Below are 23,229 nucleotides of genomic sequence, written 5' to 3' on the forward strand. Positions count from 1 at the left end.
AATTATAATATAGATTTGCTAAATAATCAAATGGAAATAATGGAGTGTAAGAATGGGCTCTCCTTTCCTTGGAAATCCAATGTGTGTTTGGATGTAGAAAAGGCTACACATACAATGGTAGTATGTGGGCCACTCACATACAATCATTGTTGGCAGCATTTAATTGGTTTGTATTTTGGGGCCCACTTTCTTCCCCTATTTTTTAATTTCATTTTTTCTCCTCCCTCTTAATGTGGCATACATTGGTAGCCCACATACAACCATTTTATGTGTAGCATCACTCGTTTGGATGCATTGAACACGATATAATTATTCGATGTGTACATATAATTCGAAATGAAAACAACAATTAGTTATTTTCGGATTTAATGTGGCTTGAGTTTAACTGAAGTTACTGAGCCCATACTGAATCCGTCAAAGCTCTTTCCATTCTTTGCTAGTTATCTTATTTATAATTAATTACATTTTTAATGCTTGAGAGTGAGGGATATCTCAGGTGGTTAGTGATTCCCTCCCGATTTTAAGAGATTCTAGGCTTGAAACTACTCATTTGAAATGATTCTAACAAAATATCTTTTTATAGATTGATGAATGTTTATGGTTAAACTAAAGTGTGTCTTAAGACTCTCTCCAATGGTGAGACTCAAGTGAGTATTTTTAGGAGAGAGAGAGTATTTTTTGCAATGTATACCAATAAGTTGGTATCCAAACTTAGCAACTCCAAAAGAAAGTTGCTAAGTTTAGATACTCACTTTTAGTCTCATTTTGACAAAAAGTGTGGGCTCTTGTCAATATTCTAATATATTTTGTAATTTATTTAAGTTTTACCTTTTTTTTTATTATTATTTTTTAATCTTATAATAATTGATGGACCATACATTGAAAGTGACATTTGTATATTTTAGATAGTCTGACCATTGAAAAATTAGACTAACATGAGTTGCTAAATTGAGAAGTGGATATGATCTCACCATTGAAGGTGAAAAACAACTCATTTTGTATTTCAATACTCAAAGTTGAGTCTCACCATTGGAGATGGTCTAATACTCTTAGATCTTCATGAGGTCCGGAGCTTTGCATTAAACATTGGTTGGTCTTCCTTCTTCGAGAGCTTGTTTTTCAGCCATAAAGAATTGATTCCACAAGAGAAGATCATGTAAGAGGCACTTAGATGTTACCCAGATCTATTATGAACTCGAGTTTCAAAGCTTGGTATACTTACATAGTTACATGTGATAACCAAACTTGTTACACATGTCATAAAAAAATTTGCAAAAAAATAAAAAATTCTTCTATTTTTTTTTATTTATTTATTTTTATTTGTCTTTCTTTGATTGATGACACATTTGTTGATGTGGAACTTTAACTATATATGATAATGCTAATTATTCGAAAATTACACATGGACATGATTATTATTTTTTTTTTTAAGTAAGAAGAATATTACCCCTTCCATGTTTTAATAAGTGTTACACTTACTAAATCCGGCCGTGTTTTAATAAGTGTTATACTTTCTTTTTTGGCAAAAATATACATTATAACTCTTTCCTCTCATGGTCCCCACCCAAACCCACTACTACTTTTTTTAATATATATTTCCTCTCACATTCGTTATTTTTCAATAAACTATTAATCCCACTATCTTTCTTTTATAATTTTTTAATACTCCAACTACCCTACTTACCTCTTATTTTATTTAAGTCGATTAAATTGTTTAAAACTATGTGACGGTCAAACTATAACACTTTAAAAAACACGGAGGGAGTATCATCATTAGTAAATAACCATACGATATCTACAACAATAATAAAGATTTGTAAAACACACATATAGAGAAAATAACATAACTTTTACGTTACAATCAAAATCATAACTATTTTGCAAATCGGGCATAGCTCACACTCCACCCGCTTTAAACTTGACGCGAGCACGCTGATGTTTTAATTATAGAGTTGATGACGAACCCTGAACTCATATGAATCCAAATCACCTTCTCAATTATTATTAAAACCCCAAAAAATAAAATTCTATCCATAGATGAGAATCAAAATCCCAAATAATTGGGAAAAACCAAAAAAAAAAATTTGGGACAAACTCTCACAAACAAAGAGAACAAAATAAAGCAAAACAAATCAAAAAATAAATAAGCGATTTAAGTCAAAGAAAAAGGGTCGAAATTAGACTATTTTTGGCCTAAACGGCTAAGAAAATCATAACCCTAAAGAGAGAGTAGAGAAGAGAGAAAATATAAAAACAGCTTGTTTCTCTACTTTACTTTTATTGTTGACATGATTATAATACTGGTTAATTGGAGTACTTATAAAAAGAAGCTAAGGGGACAACCAATTAATTCTTAAGTTGCATGTAAAGTAAAGACATTTTCTTCGTAAAAAAATAATAAAATAAAAAAAAACATTTCCAAATTTGCTGGCTCAAACAAATAGTCATCTTTCACATAAATTAAGTAAGGTCTAGTGATAATTTTCACTATGCTAATTACTAATTTCTTCGTTGTTTCATCTTAATTGACACATTCGATTTAGGGAGATTTGTCAACTCGTAATTTTACATTTTAATATCTTCACTTAGTATATATATATATATGAAATATTATAACAATTTGAAATTTGAACAATCGAGAAGATTTTTTTTTTTAACAAAGATTTCATTTAACAAAAAGCACGATTACAACCTATACTAGATACAAGAAAGTAAAGTACAAGACACACTACATATCTATTATTATCTTGGAACTACGCAAGAAAAAAAAATCACAAAACACATAAAAAAACAAAATCACAGGCCGCCACGTGTCTGGTAAATTTTTTTTTTTTTAAACTAGTCCTGCATCATTTGCAAAATCATGTGCCTTCCACATATGTAATCTGCTTATTTTCAAATCACACAAATTTTTAAAAAATCCCCCTGTTGTCGGAGGTCTTGGACAATTCAGTAATACTGCATGTCACCCCTATTAGGGTCCTGGATTAAGCTAACCACTTTACTTGAGTATGTATAGATCCATATTTTCCTAAAACCTTTATCGAGTCTGTATAATCTGGCAACTTGTTATAACAACTTACATGACCAATTGGGATCATTTTAAGCGGATTGGGTTTAAAGGTCGGGTTGTTTAAAAATATTATTTAAATATATTAGTTTTGAATTTCTTTTTTTCTCATAATTGATTGAAATATATGAATATCTCAGCAAGAATCACTTGAATTGAATACTAGTTAATTCAGTAAGAGAAGATCATGTAAGAGGCAATCACAATGGTACCCAAATCAATATGATCTCGAGTTTCAAAGAACGATATACTTACTTAGGTTCTTGTGATAACAAAACTCGTTACACATATTATTCAAAATTTGCAGAGCTAAAATGCTTTTGTTGTTTTAATTTGTTTCTTTGATTGGCAAATGGGTCCATATGGAACTTTAATCAATGATAATTTTAATTATTCGAAATTACACATTGAAATGATTATAAAATATTAAGGTTGGTGAGTGCACAAAGGAAGCAAATTAAAGAGGTAGAGATTGAGAAAATAATTAGAGGAAAGCTAATGGCAAGATAAGTAGTAAAGAAATAGACACACAGGAAAAGATTATCAAAAAAACCCACGAACGACAAGCACTGAAAAAAATCCATTATATGAAAATAGGAGTGTACAAAAACCCTTGATAGGGTGAGTATTACAAGAGAACTCTTGGAATAGGAAATCACAATGGAGTAGTACAAAGATAGGAATAGTGGTTTTGTAAAGATAAGGTGAATTATTGTATACAAGGAGGGTAGCAAGGCTTATGTATAAGTATGGCTTCTTGTGTTTGTATGTGTGTCTTGAATGCCCATGAATTATATTTATATTTGTAGATGGAGCTTGGAAGAAATGGCCGAAATATTCTAGAAATCCCTTCATCATTCTTGTATCCGTGATGCTCTAGAAAATTCATGAGCCATATTTCTAGTTACTTCTAATGTCAAGAATTCTCTAGATGGTTTGCAACTTTGCATGATACGAGCTAGTAGATTTTTTTTTTTTTGGGAAACGTCGAGTTAGATTTTATTAATCAAGGGATGATAACACGATATTATACATGATTTATATGTGATATTTGGTCATATTTTATTGTGTTTTCTTCATTTTCCTAATCTTTTTGAGCTATTATTCTTCCTATTTCGATATTGCTCTTCTCGGTTAGTTTGCTTTTGTTTTTATAGGAATAGGGCTCGATTTGCGTGGAATTTATTTTAATCGCAAGATAGTTCTTCATATGGAGCGTTTCTAGCACCAATGGAGCATCGATGGAGCATTTTGGCAGCCTACTCCACAGCTCGGTTGTGGCGTGCAATCTGTTGGCCACAACCTGGTTGTGGGTGTCTATATTGGAGCAAAGGAGAGGCAAAGGCAGCCCGCTCCACAGCCTGGTTGTGGCGGTTTTCTTCGTGCCACAACCCACCTGTGGCAGCTTGTTTTGGTGGCGTTTGAGAGTCCTATTTAGATAAAAATACCTAGTTTTATGCTAGGATATAAATAGGTTCTAGATAGTCTTTTATTTTATCACTTTTATTCATTTTTTCAAATATTATTTTTAGACTTCTTTTTGGGTATTACGTTCTTCCATATTATTTTCTAGGGTTTTGCTTTCAAGATTCAAGATTTCATAATTAATTCCAAGTATTGATTTCTTCTCTCAATTCTCTTATTTTATTATTGTTAATTATGTTTTCTTTATTGATTATCATTATTGTTTTTATTAATATGTGTGAGTAATTTCCTTATTCCAAGATCTAGCGGAACCCGAATATGATTAATGCATGATTTAATTCTTTAAATTCTTTAATGATGCAATTGATATGCTTAATTGATTGTGCTCATGCCAATATTAGATTAGGGATAATTAGTATTGTTATTAATCCATTGTTTTAATCACAACGGGAGTTGGGTTTTGACGGGTTTGAATAAATCAATTAAGGGTTTGAAGTTCATCACGGGAGTAGTTGAACGGATGATTAGGAAGTTAGAGTAATGTGCTCAAGGTCTTTAATTTGCATGATTCCACGGAAGTAGGCTTGATTGTGATTAGAGAAGCCATTGATAACTCGGGAGAGACCATTGGTATTATATAGGGCCGGGATTACTTTTCCTCATTAATCAATTGAATTATATGTTAGGGGTAGAATGACTATTGCATTAATTGTATTCGTGGTGATGCTTGATCTTGGATGTTTTTAGCATTGATTTACCATATTATTTATTTTAATCACTTTAATTAGTTCTTTAGTTATTGGTTCTCATTTATTTGAATTGTTTGCTTGCTTAGTAATTGCTTGAGTCTATATAATTAGTCGAACCATAGTCTCTTGGGATCCGACCCTTGCTTGCCCGTCTACATAGTAGTGTTCTTGTTAGGTTATTTTTGTTAGGTACGCGACACGCCTATCAAGGGACAAAGAGTTCGAGAGCACACGTGGAAAAATCTCCATAGGACAATGTCTGACCCAAATTGTTCCACTCAAAACGACACTAATCTAGCAAGGTGATGAGCTACACAGTTGCCATCCCTTCTAACATGAAACCAAACAAAAGAAGAAAAATTACTACTTAAAGACTAGATATCTTCTAGAACAATATCAATCTCCGAAAAATAAATTGCAGTTTTGGAAAGGCGATTAATAAGCACTTGACAATCCGTCTCGAGAATAACCTTGTCATACCCATATCTTCTTGCAAGTTTCACAGCTAGAAGAAGTGCCCTCCCCTCCACTATTTCAACTGGCCAATGAGCTCTGACCCTGCGAGTTTCCGAGAAAAGAACCTCACCAACATGACTACGCACCACTACTCCCAACCGAATCCACCCCTCACCTGTTCAACACACATCGTTGATCACACCAGCCGAGGGGGCAGACCATCTAGCCTTGCTTTTGGGAGCTTGCGGAGTCAAGGACTTGTAGATCATAGCATTGTACTTCCCCATTTCGTCGATCAGTCTGTCAAGTTTAGCAATAAGCACATCTGTTGGTGTTGTTCTCCCATTAAGAACCCAGGAGTTGTGCTCACCCCAAATAAGCCACACCAAGATTGAGGCACGTTGTTGCTTCTTAACGTGAGCATCCTTCCACCTTACCAACAAATCACACATAAAGCCACTTCTGTCTTCCAGCAAACCCACTAAACCACTGGCATCCCACAGATCTTTCGCATGATCACACTCAAACAACACATGTGAGCTCGATTCATCTTCCTCTCCACACCATGGGGCACACCGCATCATCAAGCAGGTGGCGATCCTTGAGCAGCGCTTTTGTAGGCAGAGTATTGGTGCACATTCTCCATAGAAAATGTCGAACCTTAGGAGATACTTCCATCCCCCATATCTCCACCTATGCAAGATGGAAGGCGTCAAAGTTGCACTACCCCTTCCCAAGCATATATTAGCCGAATATAAAACATCCTTCGAGAATGCCCAAGTGATAGCATCACAAGGAGCACGTGAGCTCCAAGGAATGGATTAAATACAATTTTGGTCCCTCTCATTGAACAAAGAACCAATTAAATCAACATTTCATTCCATGTTCTCGAAATCAATGAGATCACTAACCTTAGATATGCTTTCCAACACCTCCGATGTGATAAATCGACCTTCCGCATCAGCTACCCACGGGTCAGTCCATATGTTCACTGACATGCCATTTCCTATCCTCCAAATCATACCTTCATTTACTAGCGCTTTAGAGCTCCATATAATCCTCCAAAAATAGCTCCCCCCTAACCCAAATGTGAATCAAGAAAGGAGCAATTAGAGTAGTAATTCGCTTTCATCACTCTACTAAGCAAAGAGTCGTCCATATGCGTTAATCTCCGTGCTTGCTTCCTTAAAAGGGCATCATTAAAAATTTCAAGGTCCTTAAAACCCATTCCACCCAAGCATTTCGGAGTACACATAACCTCCTACGAGTGAATTTTTCGCTTCATATCTTTTTGACCCCAAAAAAAACTTCGCCATGGCTGACCGGATGCTACTAGTCACAAAGGCTGGTAATTTATACACTCCCATCAAGTACGTCGGGATTGCTTGAACTACAGCTTTGAGTAAAATTTCTTTTCCGGCTCTAGACAATAATTTCTCCTTCCAACCTTAAGAGCACAACAAATAGCCTTTTTTGAGCTCCCTTGTAGTGTCGGAATACCAAGATACTTGCCATGCCTTTCAACTTGGCGCATATTAAGCACACCCATCAACTCACTCTTCCGCTCGACGCTAACTCCTTTGCTAAAAGAGACTTAAACGAGCTTGTAAATTAATCTAGATAATTGAGGAGCAATACCAATCATACTACAGGTATCCAGAAGCTTCTAGAACATGAACCAATAATTCATCAAAATAATGGGCTTATTAAAATTTGGGCCACACCCAACATAAAAAATACTTCTCCCTCCGTCCCCTTTTGATAGTCCCTCATGGACATTTTTCACGGGAATTAATAAACATAAATAAGAATAGTAAAATTACATTGAAAAAGTAAATTGACATTGTATATGCAAAAAAGTAGAGAGAAAATTTAATAAAAGTACATGGGAAAACAAAATTTACATGGGAAATTTAAATTTGCACAAGTATTGTTGCAAATTAGAGGGAATTTTGGTTTAAAATTAATATTAATGGTTGTTGGAAAAAGCAAATGGGGTGAACATTTTGAGACTAAAATTTGCCCATAAAAGACTATCAAAAGGGGACGGAGGGAGTAATTAATATGACTATGTTTACTCTAATGTATATAGCACAAATTTTGATTATTAAATTGGTGCATGCGAGAAGTGCAAAAGTCAAATTGAAATACTTTTACAAATTGAAGGGGATAATTATTTTCATTTATTACATTGTAGGGAATAAAGTAAAGACATTAAGACATCATTAAAATTGGTGACTCAAATGATAGTCATCTTTCTAATTCAGTTAGGTCTAGTGATAATTTTCACTACACTAGTAAATACAACTTTCTTCGTTGTTTATCTTAAGTGACACAATTCATTTAGGAAAATTGGCTTAAAATAATACCAACTATCAACGGTGTGTGCAAAATAATATAAACTCAACTATTTGCTATTAGCGGTACCACCTTTTATACTTTATGTGAAAAATGTATGCAAGTCACTGATAACGTATTTTGAGTAAAATTCTATCTATAGTTATTACATATTGATTTTATTTGTTAAAAAAATCCTAACAACAGGGTGGGGCATTATAATTTGGATTGTAAAAAAAATTGTTGACATAATCATATGTGTATGTATTTTGAAAAGAAAACTAAAAATTAATATAAAAATAATAATTAATTACAAAGATAGACGGAATATTCATCAAAATACTTTTTTAGAGATTGACGTACTATTTTGCACAAATAGTATAAAAGGTAGTACCACTAATAACAAATAGTTGAGTTTGTATTATTTTACACACACTGTTGATAGTTGGTATTATTTTAAGCCAATTTTTCCTTTCATTTATGCAGATTTGCCAACTCATAATTTTGAATTCTAATATCTTCAATTATATATTAGAAAAATTGTAACAATTTGATATTTGATAAATAGACTTTAAGAAGAATCTAACAATATCCCAAATGAATATATAATTTTCACATAATTATGTGAATTAACAATTTGAAGAAAAATTATTGTTTGAATATTAATTTCCACGTAATTTTCCTACCCCTTAATATTGAAATTTTTTTAAAAAGAGCTTGGAAATAAATTTAATATGGGGATTTAGCAAAATAAAAGGAGATGACATATTAATATAAATTTTAAAATGGGGAAATATTTTAAAAATACAATAATGAAGTGAATTAGGAAATTTGAAAATTTTGTCGGAAAAATAGATATTTTGGTCTAAATGTCGCCTGAGATTTATTTATTTATTTATTTTTATTTTAATTTTTTTGTCGCTTGGAGTTAACCTTTTTATTAATTTTTTATTTTTTTTAACCACATTGTTGCCAGGATTATTTTATTTTACCAAATTTGTCGCTAGGGGTCTTTTCAATTTACCAATCTAGTTAATTGGGCCCTCAAATCATAGTTGATCTAATAATATGATTCCAATAAAAAAAAAAAAAAAAAAAAAAAAAAAAAAAAAAAAAAAAAGTAGAAAGTTGATTAAATCTTAAATGAGATAAAGAGAACATTAGCCGATGCATGTAGTATGTATCACATTGCAAATTAAACACATTATCCAAAATACACCAACTTCTTATTAGGTGCCATTATACTATTACATCAGTCTTTTATATCCACCCAAATCAAGGAAGTATCTTCTTCTATTAGGTACTAATCTTCTTCACATTCAAAGAACTTCTCTCCTTAATTGCAAGAATGTCTTAATTCGGTCATTAAGAACTAAGCTCAAGAAATCTTTTAGCCATTGGATGCTTAGCATCGGAAAGTTGATTAGGCGGCAAAACTTCAACAACAGAACCATCTACCAAAAGGCAAGCTATATCAGCTATTCTTTGAACTTGCCTTATGCTATGTGATACCATGATCACTGTCATCCCTAGTGTTGTCTTCAACTTCACAAGTGCTTCCTCGATGTTTTGAGTCGATATTGGATCTAAGGCACTTGTAGGTTCGTCTAGCAGCAAAACCTTTAAACAACCAACCTCAAAAATTAAAATTTGTGTAAGTCATGAAATTGGACATACAGTGTATTTATGAATGTAAGTCATTGTTGTTACCTCGGGTTCATTGGCAAGGGTCCTTGCGAGTGCAACCCGTTGTTGTTGTCCAACAGATAGTTCGCTTCCATTCGTGTTCATAAAAGAGGCGTCAAGATCAGCAGCATTTAACAATCTTTGTACTTCTTGATCACTTAGCTTCTTTCCCTTCAATTTTGGTCCATAACGTATGTTATCTGCTACTGTTCCTGCAATTTGAATCATCAATTCAAGGTCTTTAGATTTTCGAACAAAGAATCATAATCGAAACTCAAACTTGCAAGCAGGAAAGTTCATTGTATAATATCTCCTCTGTTTTGCAATATAGCGACTCATTTGGTGGACAATAATATACTGACGATAAATCACACAAGATTGATTGCGCAAATTCACTTTTCATATATTTATGATTAGATATTAATCTTGATAACTCCATGTGGAATTTATTTACATGTCAAGTACGTAATTACCTCATAAGATTCATGTCACCATGTGATGTTTCATGAATCGAGCAATATAAAAATTCATGTTCACGAACTAGTTTATTCAATAATTTGGATCAATATCGAATATTGTCAAATTAGAACAAGTTAGACCGACATAAACTTATTGTAATTTAGTCAAAAAAAAACATTGATTTTCATCAATTTGTAATTTTATAAACAATTAAAGCAAGAAAATGCACTAATTGAAACCAATTAGGAATTGTTAAGCAATTTATTGGCTCAATAATTTAGACCAACTCTCATAGGGGAATCCAAGATGGGTACAATGGCTAGTATCCAAAACATTTATTCGGAAATTCAGAACCAAATCTCATAAGATGCATTAGAGGACTTAGTAACAGTTTCATGTGCCTTGGCTTCCTCGAAACAAAATTACACTCCATCGATCTATCGTTGAAAAGTAGCTCCTAATTTCTTTTCAAGCCGCATCTTATAGAGTACTTTCTAAGCTTAGTTAAAATTTGAACTTACTCTTTCCCTAGAAATTTTAAAGAATGTCTAGGTTGGTAGTATGGTACAGTAGCAATATTATAAACAATAACATTAGGTACGTGTAAACTTGGACTAAGTAATACTTTTACTTATTTTAGAAAAAAAAGTTGGTCTTCAATCAATATCAATGTGTTAACAACTGAAAGAGCACTAAATTCTTCCCTGTGTTAGGATAACAGTGGTGGAGAAAAAGAGAGAGATTGAGAGCGAAATAATGGAAGGGACGGGTTAAGAAAGATTGAGTGGCCGAGTAATATTTTTCTTCCAAATCTCTCCAATGTATCAATGATTTACAGAATAGTTTGTCGTAGATAAATTACATGAATCCCTTTATTGAGAACGAAGTGTGGAGTCTGTGGACCTAAACTCTCACCCTCGGTCCCTGGCTGCCTTAGTGCCTTAGTACCACATACCGCACTTAGCATTAACAATCAATTTTCGATGTTACAATTCAGCTCACCAATGATCTAAGCTAGTCTATTTGCATTTAGCTCAAGTAAACTACTACTAAAGCCACATTTCCCAAACTTTTGGTCTAATAATTCCTACAAACAACCAAGATATCCACAAAACCATCAATTCCAACTACGCACATATACATCCATTGACTTGTATTTTTTTCCATTAACTTCTGACCTCCTATATATATAACTTTAATCACCCAAATCACGCTGACTATTTACTTTAAACTCACTTTTAAAACCAAATTTAGTAAAAAAGAACCCAAACCTAAAACCCGATACAAAATACACACTTTCAAAATAAATATCCAAATTAGAATCATAATAACGACACATTAACAAAAATAAAAAGAACAGACCAAGCAAGCTAACTATTTTACCTTGGAATAGGGCAGGGAGTTGAAAGAGCATGCCAACACGGCGGCGAACGGAGAGGACATCAAGATCACAAATATCACGGCCATCCAAGAACACCGTCCCAGCCGGCGGCTCCCACAACCGGTTCAACGCCCGTAGCAACGTCGATTTTCCACTACCACTAGGACCAATGATCCCTACGATCGTACCCCTTGTTATCTTCAAGTTCACCCCATCTAATATGCACACCCCTTTATCTGAAACTTTCCTCAAATTCTTTATTTCAAATTTCTTTTCTACCTTATCATCACCATTGATGATATTGTTGTCATCTTCAATGCTAACGAGTAGGTGCTCTGTTGGGTCAACCCCTTCAACTGTATTATCCATCGTACCACAAATTACAAATTAGGATTATACGATGATAATATATAGAGTTGATCAACTATGGTCCGACTTTTACTAGCTAGGCCTAATTGAGTAATTGGCCTAGTTAGATTTTAGCAGGTTTGGCCGTTTGGGCACATTTTTTTTTGAATTTAAACGTGTTGTGACCCTAACCCGATTTATGATCAGCTCTATTAATTCGTATTTAATAATGAAAATATAAAGAGGAGAGGGGAGCATGAACATACCTTGAAAAGGTTCAGCAGTGGGTGACATGTTAAATTTGGAAGGATGTTGTATATGATAAATTATTGTGTTTGGATTATATGAATTTTATATTGAAGGAGATATTATATGAATTATATGAATTTTATAGTGGAGATATGGGAGGAAGTAGACTTGGTTGAAATACACAAGGAAAATGAGAGAAAGAGCCTTCCCTGGTGTTAACTAAAGAGGATAGTATTATTTGAGGGGGGTTGCAATTTTTGTCTCTTGGGTGGAATCTATTGTGTGGTGGGGCTATTCTTTGATTTTAACACTTTGTTCGATTCTAGGTAGAGCAACTCGAATAAAAGTTATCACTTATCAAGAGATAAGAGCGCGGGTGGCTCATATAGATAGCGTATCACTTATCAATAAGTTAGATTTGATTGAGTGGTAAAGATTGAACTTTACAACTTTCACGACTTTACTGCTATAGGATTTTATTAATGGCACTTTAGAAGTGAGATTTCTCTTGCCTTTATCACTTACAACTTCCAAGAGGGCATTAGTGACTTCAAATGATGAATACTAAATCATTATTCAATTTATTTAGTCACTTGTAATTTAAGCCATTTAATTTGCGGCCTTTTGGGAACCTTTTGATGCACTTTTGTATCTTCATAACTAGTAGAGACTATACATGAAATCTGGTTCCATATTCATAAAAAGCCGGGATTGAAACATGTTATGAAACTAAGACAACAATTATTTATTGCTAATAATGAGAAAGGATTAAGCTCCTCCAAGGCCTATAAATAATTAAATAGAAGCTTCTTTCAGTCTATATTTTCAATGAGAGAGGTACAAGTTTATAAACTTTAAGTGCAAAAAAAAATAAAAATGGATATCCCTACCTCAGAAAGACTAGGAACAATTCAGAACCAAATTAGTTTGGTAAAAGCCGAGAAGCTCGAATATGAGCAAAGGCTTGCTCTGTTCTGAAAGCACCTGCCTAAATGAAAATTTTAATATAAAAGATAAGGAAAATTTCACATTTGCTACCATCAAAAAGACCCTAATTCACATTTACTATTGCTTTAATTTTTTAGTTTAAATTGCTACCACCTAAATTAGCGTTTTTTAAAAATCACTACCACTTAACGGACACCGTTAGTATAACCGTTACCACCGTCCAGCCACCAGCTGCCCAATCCACCGCTACTGTTCAACATCATCCCCGCCGCAGCCACCACCCAACCCGCTCCTTCCCCACCCACCAGCTACCAAATACCCTGCCGCGACCCCAGCCGCTCAAACCACCATCAACAACCGCCAATCAACAGCGGAACCACCATCAATTACCAACCCTTTCGCTTCCCCATTCCCCTGCTCCTTCGCATCACCACCAATCGGCACCAACACCCAATCCCAGCCGCCGCACATAGCAATCGAACCCAATTCGCAACCCCAGCCCCGTAACCCCAGGAATCGGCACACAAAAATAACAACCCCCAACGACAGTCGGCGCCGGCGTCGCGATCCCAGCCCCGTTCGCAGCCCCCTCCCCTTGAAAACCTGTCTCGATCCCAGCCAAAAACCCCAATTGAGCAAATCTCAAACCCCAATTCAATTAAGCATGTGGGTGACGAGAGTGGAGAATGTGGGTGAAGGAGAAGGAGAAAGAGCGGTTTTTGTGGAGATTTCCGGCAGCGAGGAGTATAATTGGTTGGGGGCGGATTCCAGTGGGACTGTGGGAGGAAGGGGAAAGAGGTGGTTTTGGTTCGAGGTGGGGGTCGGGGCAGCGAGAACGGGGAAAGGGAAGGGGGTTCATTGGTTGCATAGGGGTGGGGGAAAGGGGGGGTGGGTTCGCGTCGGTGCCGACCGAAGCTCTGAGCCGGGGGGGAGGGAAGGGGTGGCAGGGGAGGGGGAGGGTGGTTATTTTTTTTAATTTTTTAATTTAATTTTTTAATATTTTAATTTTTTTTAATAAACTTAACGGAAATCCTAACGGATTCCGTTAAGTGGTAGTGATTTTTGAAAAACTGTGATTTAGGTGGTAGCAATATAAAATAAAAAATTAAAGGGGTAGTAAATGTGAATTAGGGTCCTTTCCCTGGTAGCAAATGTGAAATTTTCCAAACGATAAATTAATTTTTAAACAAAACAAAGAAAAGGACAAAATTAAATATTGTTTTGTTGATTTAAATTATTGATACAATAGGAATTTAGAAAAGATAGGATATTAAGTGGTTTAAAATTTGGTTTCCCAAAAAAAAAAAAAAAAAAAAAAAAAAAAAAAAAAAAAAGGTTTTGAATGTGTTTGCTTGCTAAGAAGCATGGGTATTCACACCATTGATCTCATGTGTAACAAGAGAGGCTATTCTTTGAGAATTGAATGTGTTTTTAGGCCTTGGTAAACATTTGGGCTCAAGTGTTTAATTAAACACAGCTTAACTAATACAAGGTACAAAGTAGCAAGTCATTTTGATACTCAAATAGTAACTCTTTTAAAAAGTCATATTGTTTCACTAATATAATTACAATTAATTTCTAACTAATATATAAGAGTAACCTTTATTTTTCACTTGCTGAAATATAAAATGACAAAATTTTAGGAACTACTTGTATTATGTTAAGGGTCATTGACTAAAACTTCCATTTTAGTGGTAGTGGTAATCTTTAGGATGATTCAATGTTAGTAAAGGATGACCACTATACTCAATTTTTTCTTTTTTTTTAAAAAAATAATTTTAATAATCGGCTAATGAAAATTAAGTATAGGAGTAGCCATTTTGTAGAAATTTAAAAATTTTGTTAATTACCACCATCTATATTAGACAAAATTGGAATTAGCACCTCAAATTTTTTTTTTTTTAAAAAAATTACCATCTAGCTTTTTCCAAAACTTTTTAAACTCCCAGACGAATGACATCATCATGGGACCCAATTTCACGTTTCCCTCTTTTTCTATCTCTCCTCCCTTGAATTACCTTGTTTCCCTTGCCCAAATTGCATGATTTAATTGTGTTTTCGTCCCAATTACTTGTTTAATTGTCCAATTTTCATTTCATAAACCCCAATTTTTCAATTTTAGTAAAACCTCCAAATTGATTACCCCCAAACCCTAATTACACTATTCAATTCAATTCGAAATAGGTAAGATTGCAGAATTGTAAACCTAATTTGAGTAGTTAAAATCGAATTTCAAAGAAGAATTCGAAAAAAGGGAGAAGGAAGGCAAGGAAACATGGGAATTCGAGAGAGGAGAGAGGGAAAACGCAAAATTAGGCCTCATAATGACGTCATTTGTCAAACAGTTGGGAGCTTAAAAAGTTTTGGAAAAAACTACGTGGTAATTTAAAAATAAAAAATAAAAAAATAAAAAAAAATAAAAAAAAAAACTTGAGGAGGTAATTCCAATTTTACCTTCTATACATGGTGGTAATTAAAAAAAATAAAAATAAAAAATAAAAAAAAATAAAAATTTGAGGTGGTAATTCCAATTTTACCTTCTATAGCATGTACTGTATTATCACATTTATCAAGACAGTTAACTTAAAATAGCATGTCAAAAAAAATATAGCATGTATTAACGGCCACCGATCCCAAGCAAAGATGTTGAAATTTCTAGGAAAATTTAATAGCATGTATTATCAAGACAGTTAGCCCAAGACCGATTTTAACGGCCCAAAGTTTTAAAGTGTCTTATGAGCTTAAGTTTGGGCCAGCGGTAACTTGTCTGTATTTGTTTATTAAACAAAATCAATTGAACTTAGATAAATTTGTAAGAGCACAAATAATTAAGTCTGAATGTCTTCCCAGAAAACAGAAAGAAAAAAAAAAAAAAACTCTTTCATGTATTTTCATGAACAATCATTGTTTTAAATTCAGAAAAATCTGTATTGATGAACAAAATAGACATTTAAAGAAAGCAAATATTAAGTAGAAAAAGTAAAGTCTTTAACATTAATAACTAACCCTCACTATGACTAGCCACATATAAGAATTTGTGATTATTGAAAATTATAATTTACGAGTAACATTTTTTATTTTTGAATAAAGTTATACGAAGTAATTTAAACAAAGCAAATATTAAAGCAGAAATATGGGTTTGGAAAAAGTGTAACGTAGGGTTGTAGAAGTTATAATGTACAACTAAAAAGAACGGTTGTCTAAAGTTGTGATTTATTTTCCTTTCACTAAACATCTAGAGGAAAGCTAGTTGCATGTTAAGATTTAAGTAAGAGAACGGTTATATTCAACTTAGGGCATAATTTGTTCAGCTTAATTTCAGTTCAGTTTAGTTTAGTTCAATTTCTAATTTCCTTCTCACATAAACAATTCATTTCAACTCTATTCAATTCAATTCAGTTCAGTTCAGTCCCAATCAGTTCAGTTCAGTTCAGTTGTTTTCAGTAAATCGAAACAGGCCCTTAGTATATGTCTCTTTGCTTTTTTTTTTTTGTTTCCTTTTGCACCACTTTGGATTCACCATTGTATAGAAATATTAGTACGTTGTAGAAAATAAAATTATAAACCAAAAGGATTTTAAAATTTAAAAATCTAAAATAACTTTTATACATCCTACTAAATTTATCCAAATTTTATTGAAAATAAAACTCTAAAATAACTTTTTCAAAATTTTTTATCCTATTAAATCTATCCAACTTTTTTTTTTATCTTGTTAAAAAATATATTCAAATAAATTCTACGTGTCATACTAATAATTAATTGTCTTCGCGACACTTGGTAAAAAGTTGGAATGCCAAGTGTCACTGTCTCGCGACCTGACTAAAAGTTTAGCTTTATATATTAGTTATATTATACTAGTTTTTGTCCGAGCGATCCCCATAGTTGATAAAATTTTTGGCTTGAAGGTTCATTAATACATTCTTGTAATCCCTTTTGATAATGCACGATATTTAGCCAAACTAATATATAAAGCTAAACTTTTAGCTAGGTCACGAGACAGCGACACTTGGCATTCCAACTTTTCGCCAAGTGCCGCGCCACCTTAGACGGATTTGGACAGACTTCATATGAGAAAAAAGTTAGTTAAGAATTCCATTTTCGACCAGATTAGGATAGAATTTTAGAATAAGATTGTTTGTATAAAGTTTTATTTTCGATAAAATACCAATGATAAACTTATAATTAGGCCACAAGACAACATTTAGCGTTTCACCTTTTTGTCAAGTATCGTACCACGTTGGATAGGTATAGATAGACTTTTATAGCATAAAAAGTTAATTTAGAATTCTATTTTCAATCAAATTTGGTTTATTAATTGTTATTTAGAGTTTTATTTCAATAAAAAACCAATATTTCATATATACAAATTGAATTATAATTTTATCTTAAAAGTCCATAAAAAAACCAGACATCGCACGGGGCACAAAACTAGTGTTTATTTAAAAGAAAACACCCAATGTATATAAAACGAGTAAACAACAATACACATACTTCCTCCGTTTCTTATTATGTGCAACAAAGGAATATTTTATGTCTCACAAATAATACCCCTTTGTTGCACATAATAAGAAACGGAGGTAGTACTTAAATTAGCTTCTAAATAGTGCATTTAGTCACTATATGTTCTAAAACATGATTGAAACTTAAGATTTGGGTGTGTTTCAAACTTTCAATAAAATGTACATTGAGCCATTGAATGTGCATTTTTGTATAGTCTAGTTTGGGAATATTATACTATTTACAATCTGAGTAGTTCTTTTAGATTATTTCCAATATATAAGAAAAATCATAGTGATATGCATGGGATTTTGTTTGATTCATTTTTTAAATAATTTAAATATTAAAATTTTTATTACGTTGTATTATATAATTAAAGATATTGATGGTCAAATGTGTACATTGATAAACATACCTATCTTACAGAATTTAAACATAAAAAACAAACCGAGGGGATATGGTTTTTTTTTTTTTTTTGACATCAACATAATTGTAGACACCCATTTGTGTCTCCCCAAAACCAAACCCAGTGATGAATGTCTTTCACGTCGAACCGTAATCGAATGAGGTGAAAGTGTTTGAAAGTCAAGTGTTGCGGTTTAGTTTTATTAAAATTCTATTCTCTCTGTTTTTAAAAATAACTCTATTTATTTTAAAATAGCCAAACCAGTTTAGTTAAGTCCGTAATTAAGGTCCAATAATAGTGTAGTTGGATGGGGCTCGAAGAGCCCTTTCCAACGATATATTATAAGCCCAATTCCGATGAATATTGGGAAAGTTATGGCCAAAATACTAAACTGGGCCCGGTTAATTATTTACATACGGCCCAATGATCTAGAGGAGGGCCCAATGTTAATTATTATTCCTAAAATTGTTAGGATTAATTATAATTTTCTAGAAGTTTCTAGAAGGTTCTTTTTAATTCTAATATTATTAGATTTAATAATTATTTATTTTAAAATAGACTTTTATTTGGAATAAAACATCATTATTTTATTATTATTATTATTATTATTATTATTATTATTATTATTATTATTATTATTATTATTATTATCTTTGAAAATACGTATTTTATCTTCTGTACGGATTCCGTAGATCAAGTTGATTAAAGATCGGATTCCGCGTGGAGAAAACGCGCTTAAACAGGTTGTCACCAAACGACAAGGCTGTCGCCTCGCGACAGAGTCAATTCCTGGCGACAGCGTGTAGTTTTATTCCTTATCAAATTCTGTGATTTTCCGGACTATTTCCTTATAAATAGGGTCCCGAATCTCTGTTTTCATTCATGAATTCTTACTATAAATTCTCTCTATTCTCTCTCTAAGCAATATAGCTTAATTCTTTCTCCCTCTCTTTCTAAACTAGCTTTTACTAAACACAATTCCGCATTCACAAGACTTAGAATCTCTTAGCCAAGTTCGAAGTTGTTTTCGCCCTAAACGTGCAAGGGTTAATATTTTCTGAGGGTTTGGTCCAAAACTAGTCAAAACTTTATTTAATTTGATTTCGATTTAATTCTTTAGTTATTCTTTATTATTTTCATTGAAGTTTACTAACTTGTGTATTTTGTTATTAGAAAGAGGTACGAGGCTTCAAAGTATGTAATCTTATTACTCTCTTTCAATGTAGAAAGCATGTTTAGATTTGATAAATTCCTAGTATCATGTTAGGATGCTTTTAATGCTTTCTAGTATCATGTTTAGGGTGCCTTTATTATTTCTTATATCATGTTACATGTTAGTACCATGTTAGGTTTAAAGCTTTGATCTTTATTGCTTAGTGACATGCTAGGATTTGTTATTAATCTTGTTAGTATCATGCCTAGGATCTTGTTATTATTATTAAGCTTTATTATTCCTTATCATGTTATTATCATCGTTATTATGCTTATTATTTATTATTATGTTGCTTGATTTATTTTATTGTTATTGCTTGATCACGCCTTTTATGATTGTTAAAGGGAATTTGTACTTGAAATCACGCTTAATAAGATAATTAATAATTTGGTTTAGGCTAATGTGATTTTAATACAAGTGATCGCCAATAATAGTTTATTTGTGCATTAATATTCAACCAACATAGATAAACAGGGTAGGTTTAATATAATGTTTGTATGTTATTTGAAAAGCGCACATGAATACGAGCAGAACAAAGTAGAGGCCTATTTTATAGGGCGGGTCCTTTCTTTTGTAGATTGGATTCGTACCCTCATCCCCGGACCCTGTTTGGTTCAAGACCTTATGGAGTTGATGGTCCTTTTGGATTGTCTTTTGGGTTTACAAGTTCCTAAAACTTGTTGGCGACTCTTTTGCTCTCTTTTCTTTCCCTTTGGAACGCCACCATACTTTAGTGTATGATCACAGTGGGGTTCAAGTTTGGGGTCATAATGCTTGAAATATTCCTACAGTTTTTGGCGACTCCACTGGGGAGGATTTCTATGTATATTCCTGAAATTTATTTTGGCAATTATTTAGAATGAGCGGATGAGACTCGAAAAATTCTAAGTATTTCATGTGCGTAATTCGATTAACATTATTGTCATATGCATTAAAAGGTTCTCGTTGGATAGACCAATGAGTCAATACATAGGATTTTTACACGTAGGAAATTTGAGAAATATCATTCATGGCTAGAATCGAAAAAACGATGAGAAATTTGGAAAATTCTAAGAACACAGAAACTTGCCAAGGCATGTAGGAACTAGCGTCTAGAAAATAGGGCTTGTCGCCCGTAAAAAGTTTCTTTTGCCAAAAACTATAGGGAATATTTCAAGCATTATGATAACCCCAAACTTGAACCCCACTGTGATCATACACTAAAGTACGGTGGCGTTCCAAAGGGAAAGAAAAAGAGCAAAAAGAGTCGCCAACAAGTTTTAGGAACTTGTAAACCCAAAAGACAATCCAAAGGACCGTCAACTACTCCACAAGGTCTTGAACCAAATAGGGTCCGGGGATGAGGGTACGAATCCAATCTACAAAAGAAAGGACCCGCCCTATAAAATAGGCCTCTACTTTGTTCTGCTCGTATTCATGTGCGCTTTTCGAATAACATACAAACATTATATTAAACCTACCCTGTTTAATCTATGTTGGTTGAATATTAATGCACAAATAAATCTATTATTGGCGATCACTTGACTTAAAATCACATTAGCCTAAACCAAATTAATAATTATCTTATTAAGCGTGATTTCAAGTACAAATTCCCTTTAAACCTGCATAAAAGGTGTGATCAAGCAATAACAATAAAATATATCAAGCAACACAATAATAAATCAAAAAAACAATAATGATGATAATAGCATGATAAGGCATAATAAAGCTTAATAATAATAGCAAGATCCTAGGCATGATACTAACAAGATTAATAACAAATCCTAGCATGTCACTAAGCAATAAAGATCAAAGCTTTAAACCTAACATGGTACTAACATGATAACATGATATCAGAAATAAGTAAAGGCACCCTAAACATGATACTAGAAAGCATAAAATAACATCCTATTATGATACTAGAAAGCATTAAAAGCATCCTAACATGATACTAGGAATCATAAACAATAATAAGCATGCAATCTACATTGTGAAAGAAATAGGAAGTAAGCTAATCTACTTACTTTGAAGCCTCGTACCTCTTTCTAATAACAAAATACACAAGTTAGTAAACTTCAATGAAAATAATAAAGAATAATTAAAGAATTAAAGAATTAAATTGAAATCAAATTAAATAAAGTTTAGACTAGTTTTGGACCAAACCCTCAGAAAATATCAACCTTTCACGTCTAGGGCGAAGGCAACTTCGAACTTGGCTAAGAGATTCTAAGTCTTGTGAATGCGGAATATTGTATTTGAAAAAAGGTTGTTTAGAAAGAGAGAGAAAGAAAAGAATTAAGTAATTCTTGAGAGGGAATAGAGAGAATTGAGAAAGAGTTGATGATTGTGAATGATTTCTGAAAACAGGAATTCGGACCCTATTTATAAGAAAAATAGTCCGGAAAAACATAGAATTTGATAAGGAATGAAACTCCACTCTGTCGCTAACAAACCGACCTTGTCGCCAGATTTTATCTTGTCGCCAGGCGACAGAGTCTGTCGCGAGGCGACAAGCCTGTCGTTTCGCGACAAGACAGTTTTTTGCGGATTTTGTTTTAATCATATCTTTTGATCTATAAGTCCAAATAAGTCATATAATATGTCGTTGGAAAGCTCTTGAAGTCTATTTTCTAATTCAATTCGAATCAGATTAAAATATTTTGTAAATAAAAAGATATGGCCGAAATAGTGAAAGGGTGTCAGTTTTGGATAGAGTTTCGTATATCTTTAATATCTTTTTCGTTATAGCTCGGATTTAATATTATAATATATCATTGGAAAGATAATTTCAAGATCTATCCAACCATATAAAATTTGGATAAAAATTATGAGGCACGAAAATAATATCTGACTATCTTTGAACATCTTTAAATCCGAATAGAATTAGGAAAGTTTTAAAAAAGGAAAGTTTATATTCAAATCAAATTCCATGATCTTATCTTTTCAAAAAAAGGATAATTAAGATATTTTAGAAACTTTATAGAAGATTCTAATCAATCCTAATTAGTTTAGGAATAGGATTAAACCTTTGGACCCTCCACATGATCATTGGGTCGTAGGTAAAATCCGGTTTGGGCCCAGTTTAGTATTTTGGCCATAACTTCCTCATTATTCATCGGAATTGGGCTTATAATATATCGTTGGAAAGGTCTTTTCAAGCCCCATCCATCTACACCATTATTGGACCCTTATCATGGACCAAAATAAACTGAATTGGACGTTTTTATAAAATAGAGTGGGTTTTCGAAAACAGAAAAAGAGATTTTTAATAAAATCTAACCGCAACACTTGACTTTTCAACCACTTTCACCTTATTCGATTATGTTTCGACGTGACAGGTATTCATCACTGGGTTTGGTTTTGGGGCGACAGTCCCTGTAGTCTGGCGCCAAGTTCTTCCAATACTGAGCTAGGGGTCTGCCTTCTTGCTTTGACCATTTCTAGCATTGTTGGCTCGATTTTACTTATTGATTGAGTCCTTTTCTCACTTTTCTGAACCCATATGTGTTCTACATATGGACATAACCCTCTGGGGGTTCCTGCTTCACCTGCCCAATTGAATATCCACTATATGTGCAACAACGGGTACATGCAAAGTTTGTGAATCTACCAAACCATGGAGTCGAGTTCGATTTCATCACGAACTCGCGGGGTCCCGTCCATTTGCAACAACCCTCACGGTAGGCTTGTGTGCAATGCATACGGACTCATAACCATGGACCCTTTGACTTAACCCATATCCTTGAACTTTAGAGAATTAGAGCCATGGTTAGGTTGAAAACTCATTGCATCATATTGTGACTATGTGAACTACTTGTGCATCTTTGTTTGTGCATATTATATATGTGTTAACCGTTTGTTTGACTTGTGATTAAGACTAAATAAATTGACTAATGACTAAAAGGACTTTGTCTAATAATTAATCAATCTTGAATTAATTAAAGGCTAATAAATTAATCAATTTGACTTAGTACGACTTTAGGCATGTCCACTTAGAGTAAAATTACTGGAAACAGTCCAGATTGA

At 33.2% G+C, this 23,229-nt stretch overlaps 1 protein-coding gene across 1 annotated transcript; it reads right to left on the reverse strand.

The window, feature by feature from the left end:
* Positions 1 to 9,150: 9,150 nt before the first annotated feature.
* Positions 9,151 to 12,359, reverse strand: LOC145605647 (ABC transporter I family member 17-like). Its single transcript, XM_081661718.1, has 4 exons — positions 12,178 to 12,359; positions 11,566 to 11,919; positions 9,748 to 9,935; positions 9,151 to 9,657 (listed from the first exon to the last, which is right to left on the reverse strand). Exons 1-4 carry the CDS (start codon positions 12,203 to 12,205, stop codon positions 9,403 to 9,405), a joined length of 825 nt encoding a protein of 274 aa, XP_081517844.1. The 5' UTR covers positions 12,206 to 12,359; the 3' UTR covers positions 9,151 to 9,402.
* Positions 12,360 to 23,229: the final 10,870 nt, after the last annotated feature.

This window comes from Chenopodium album, chromosome 22 (genome assembly GCF_948465745.1).
Source record: "Chenopodium album chromosome 22, dcCheAlbu1.1, whole genome shotgun sequence".
Lineage (NCBI taxonomy): Eukaryota > Viridiplantae > Streptophyta > Magnoliopsida > Caryophyllales > Amaranthaceae > Chenopodium > Chenopodium album.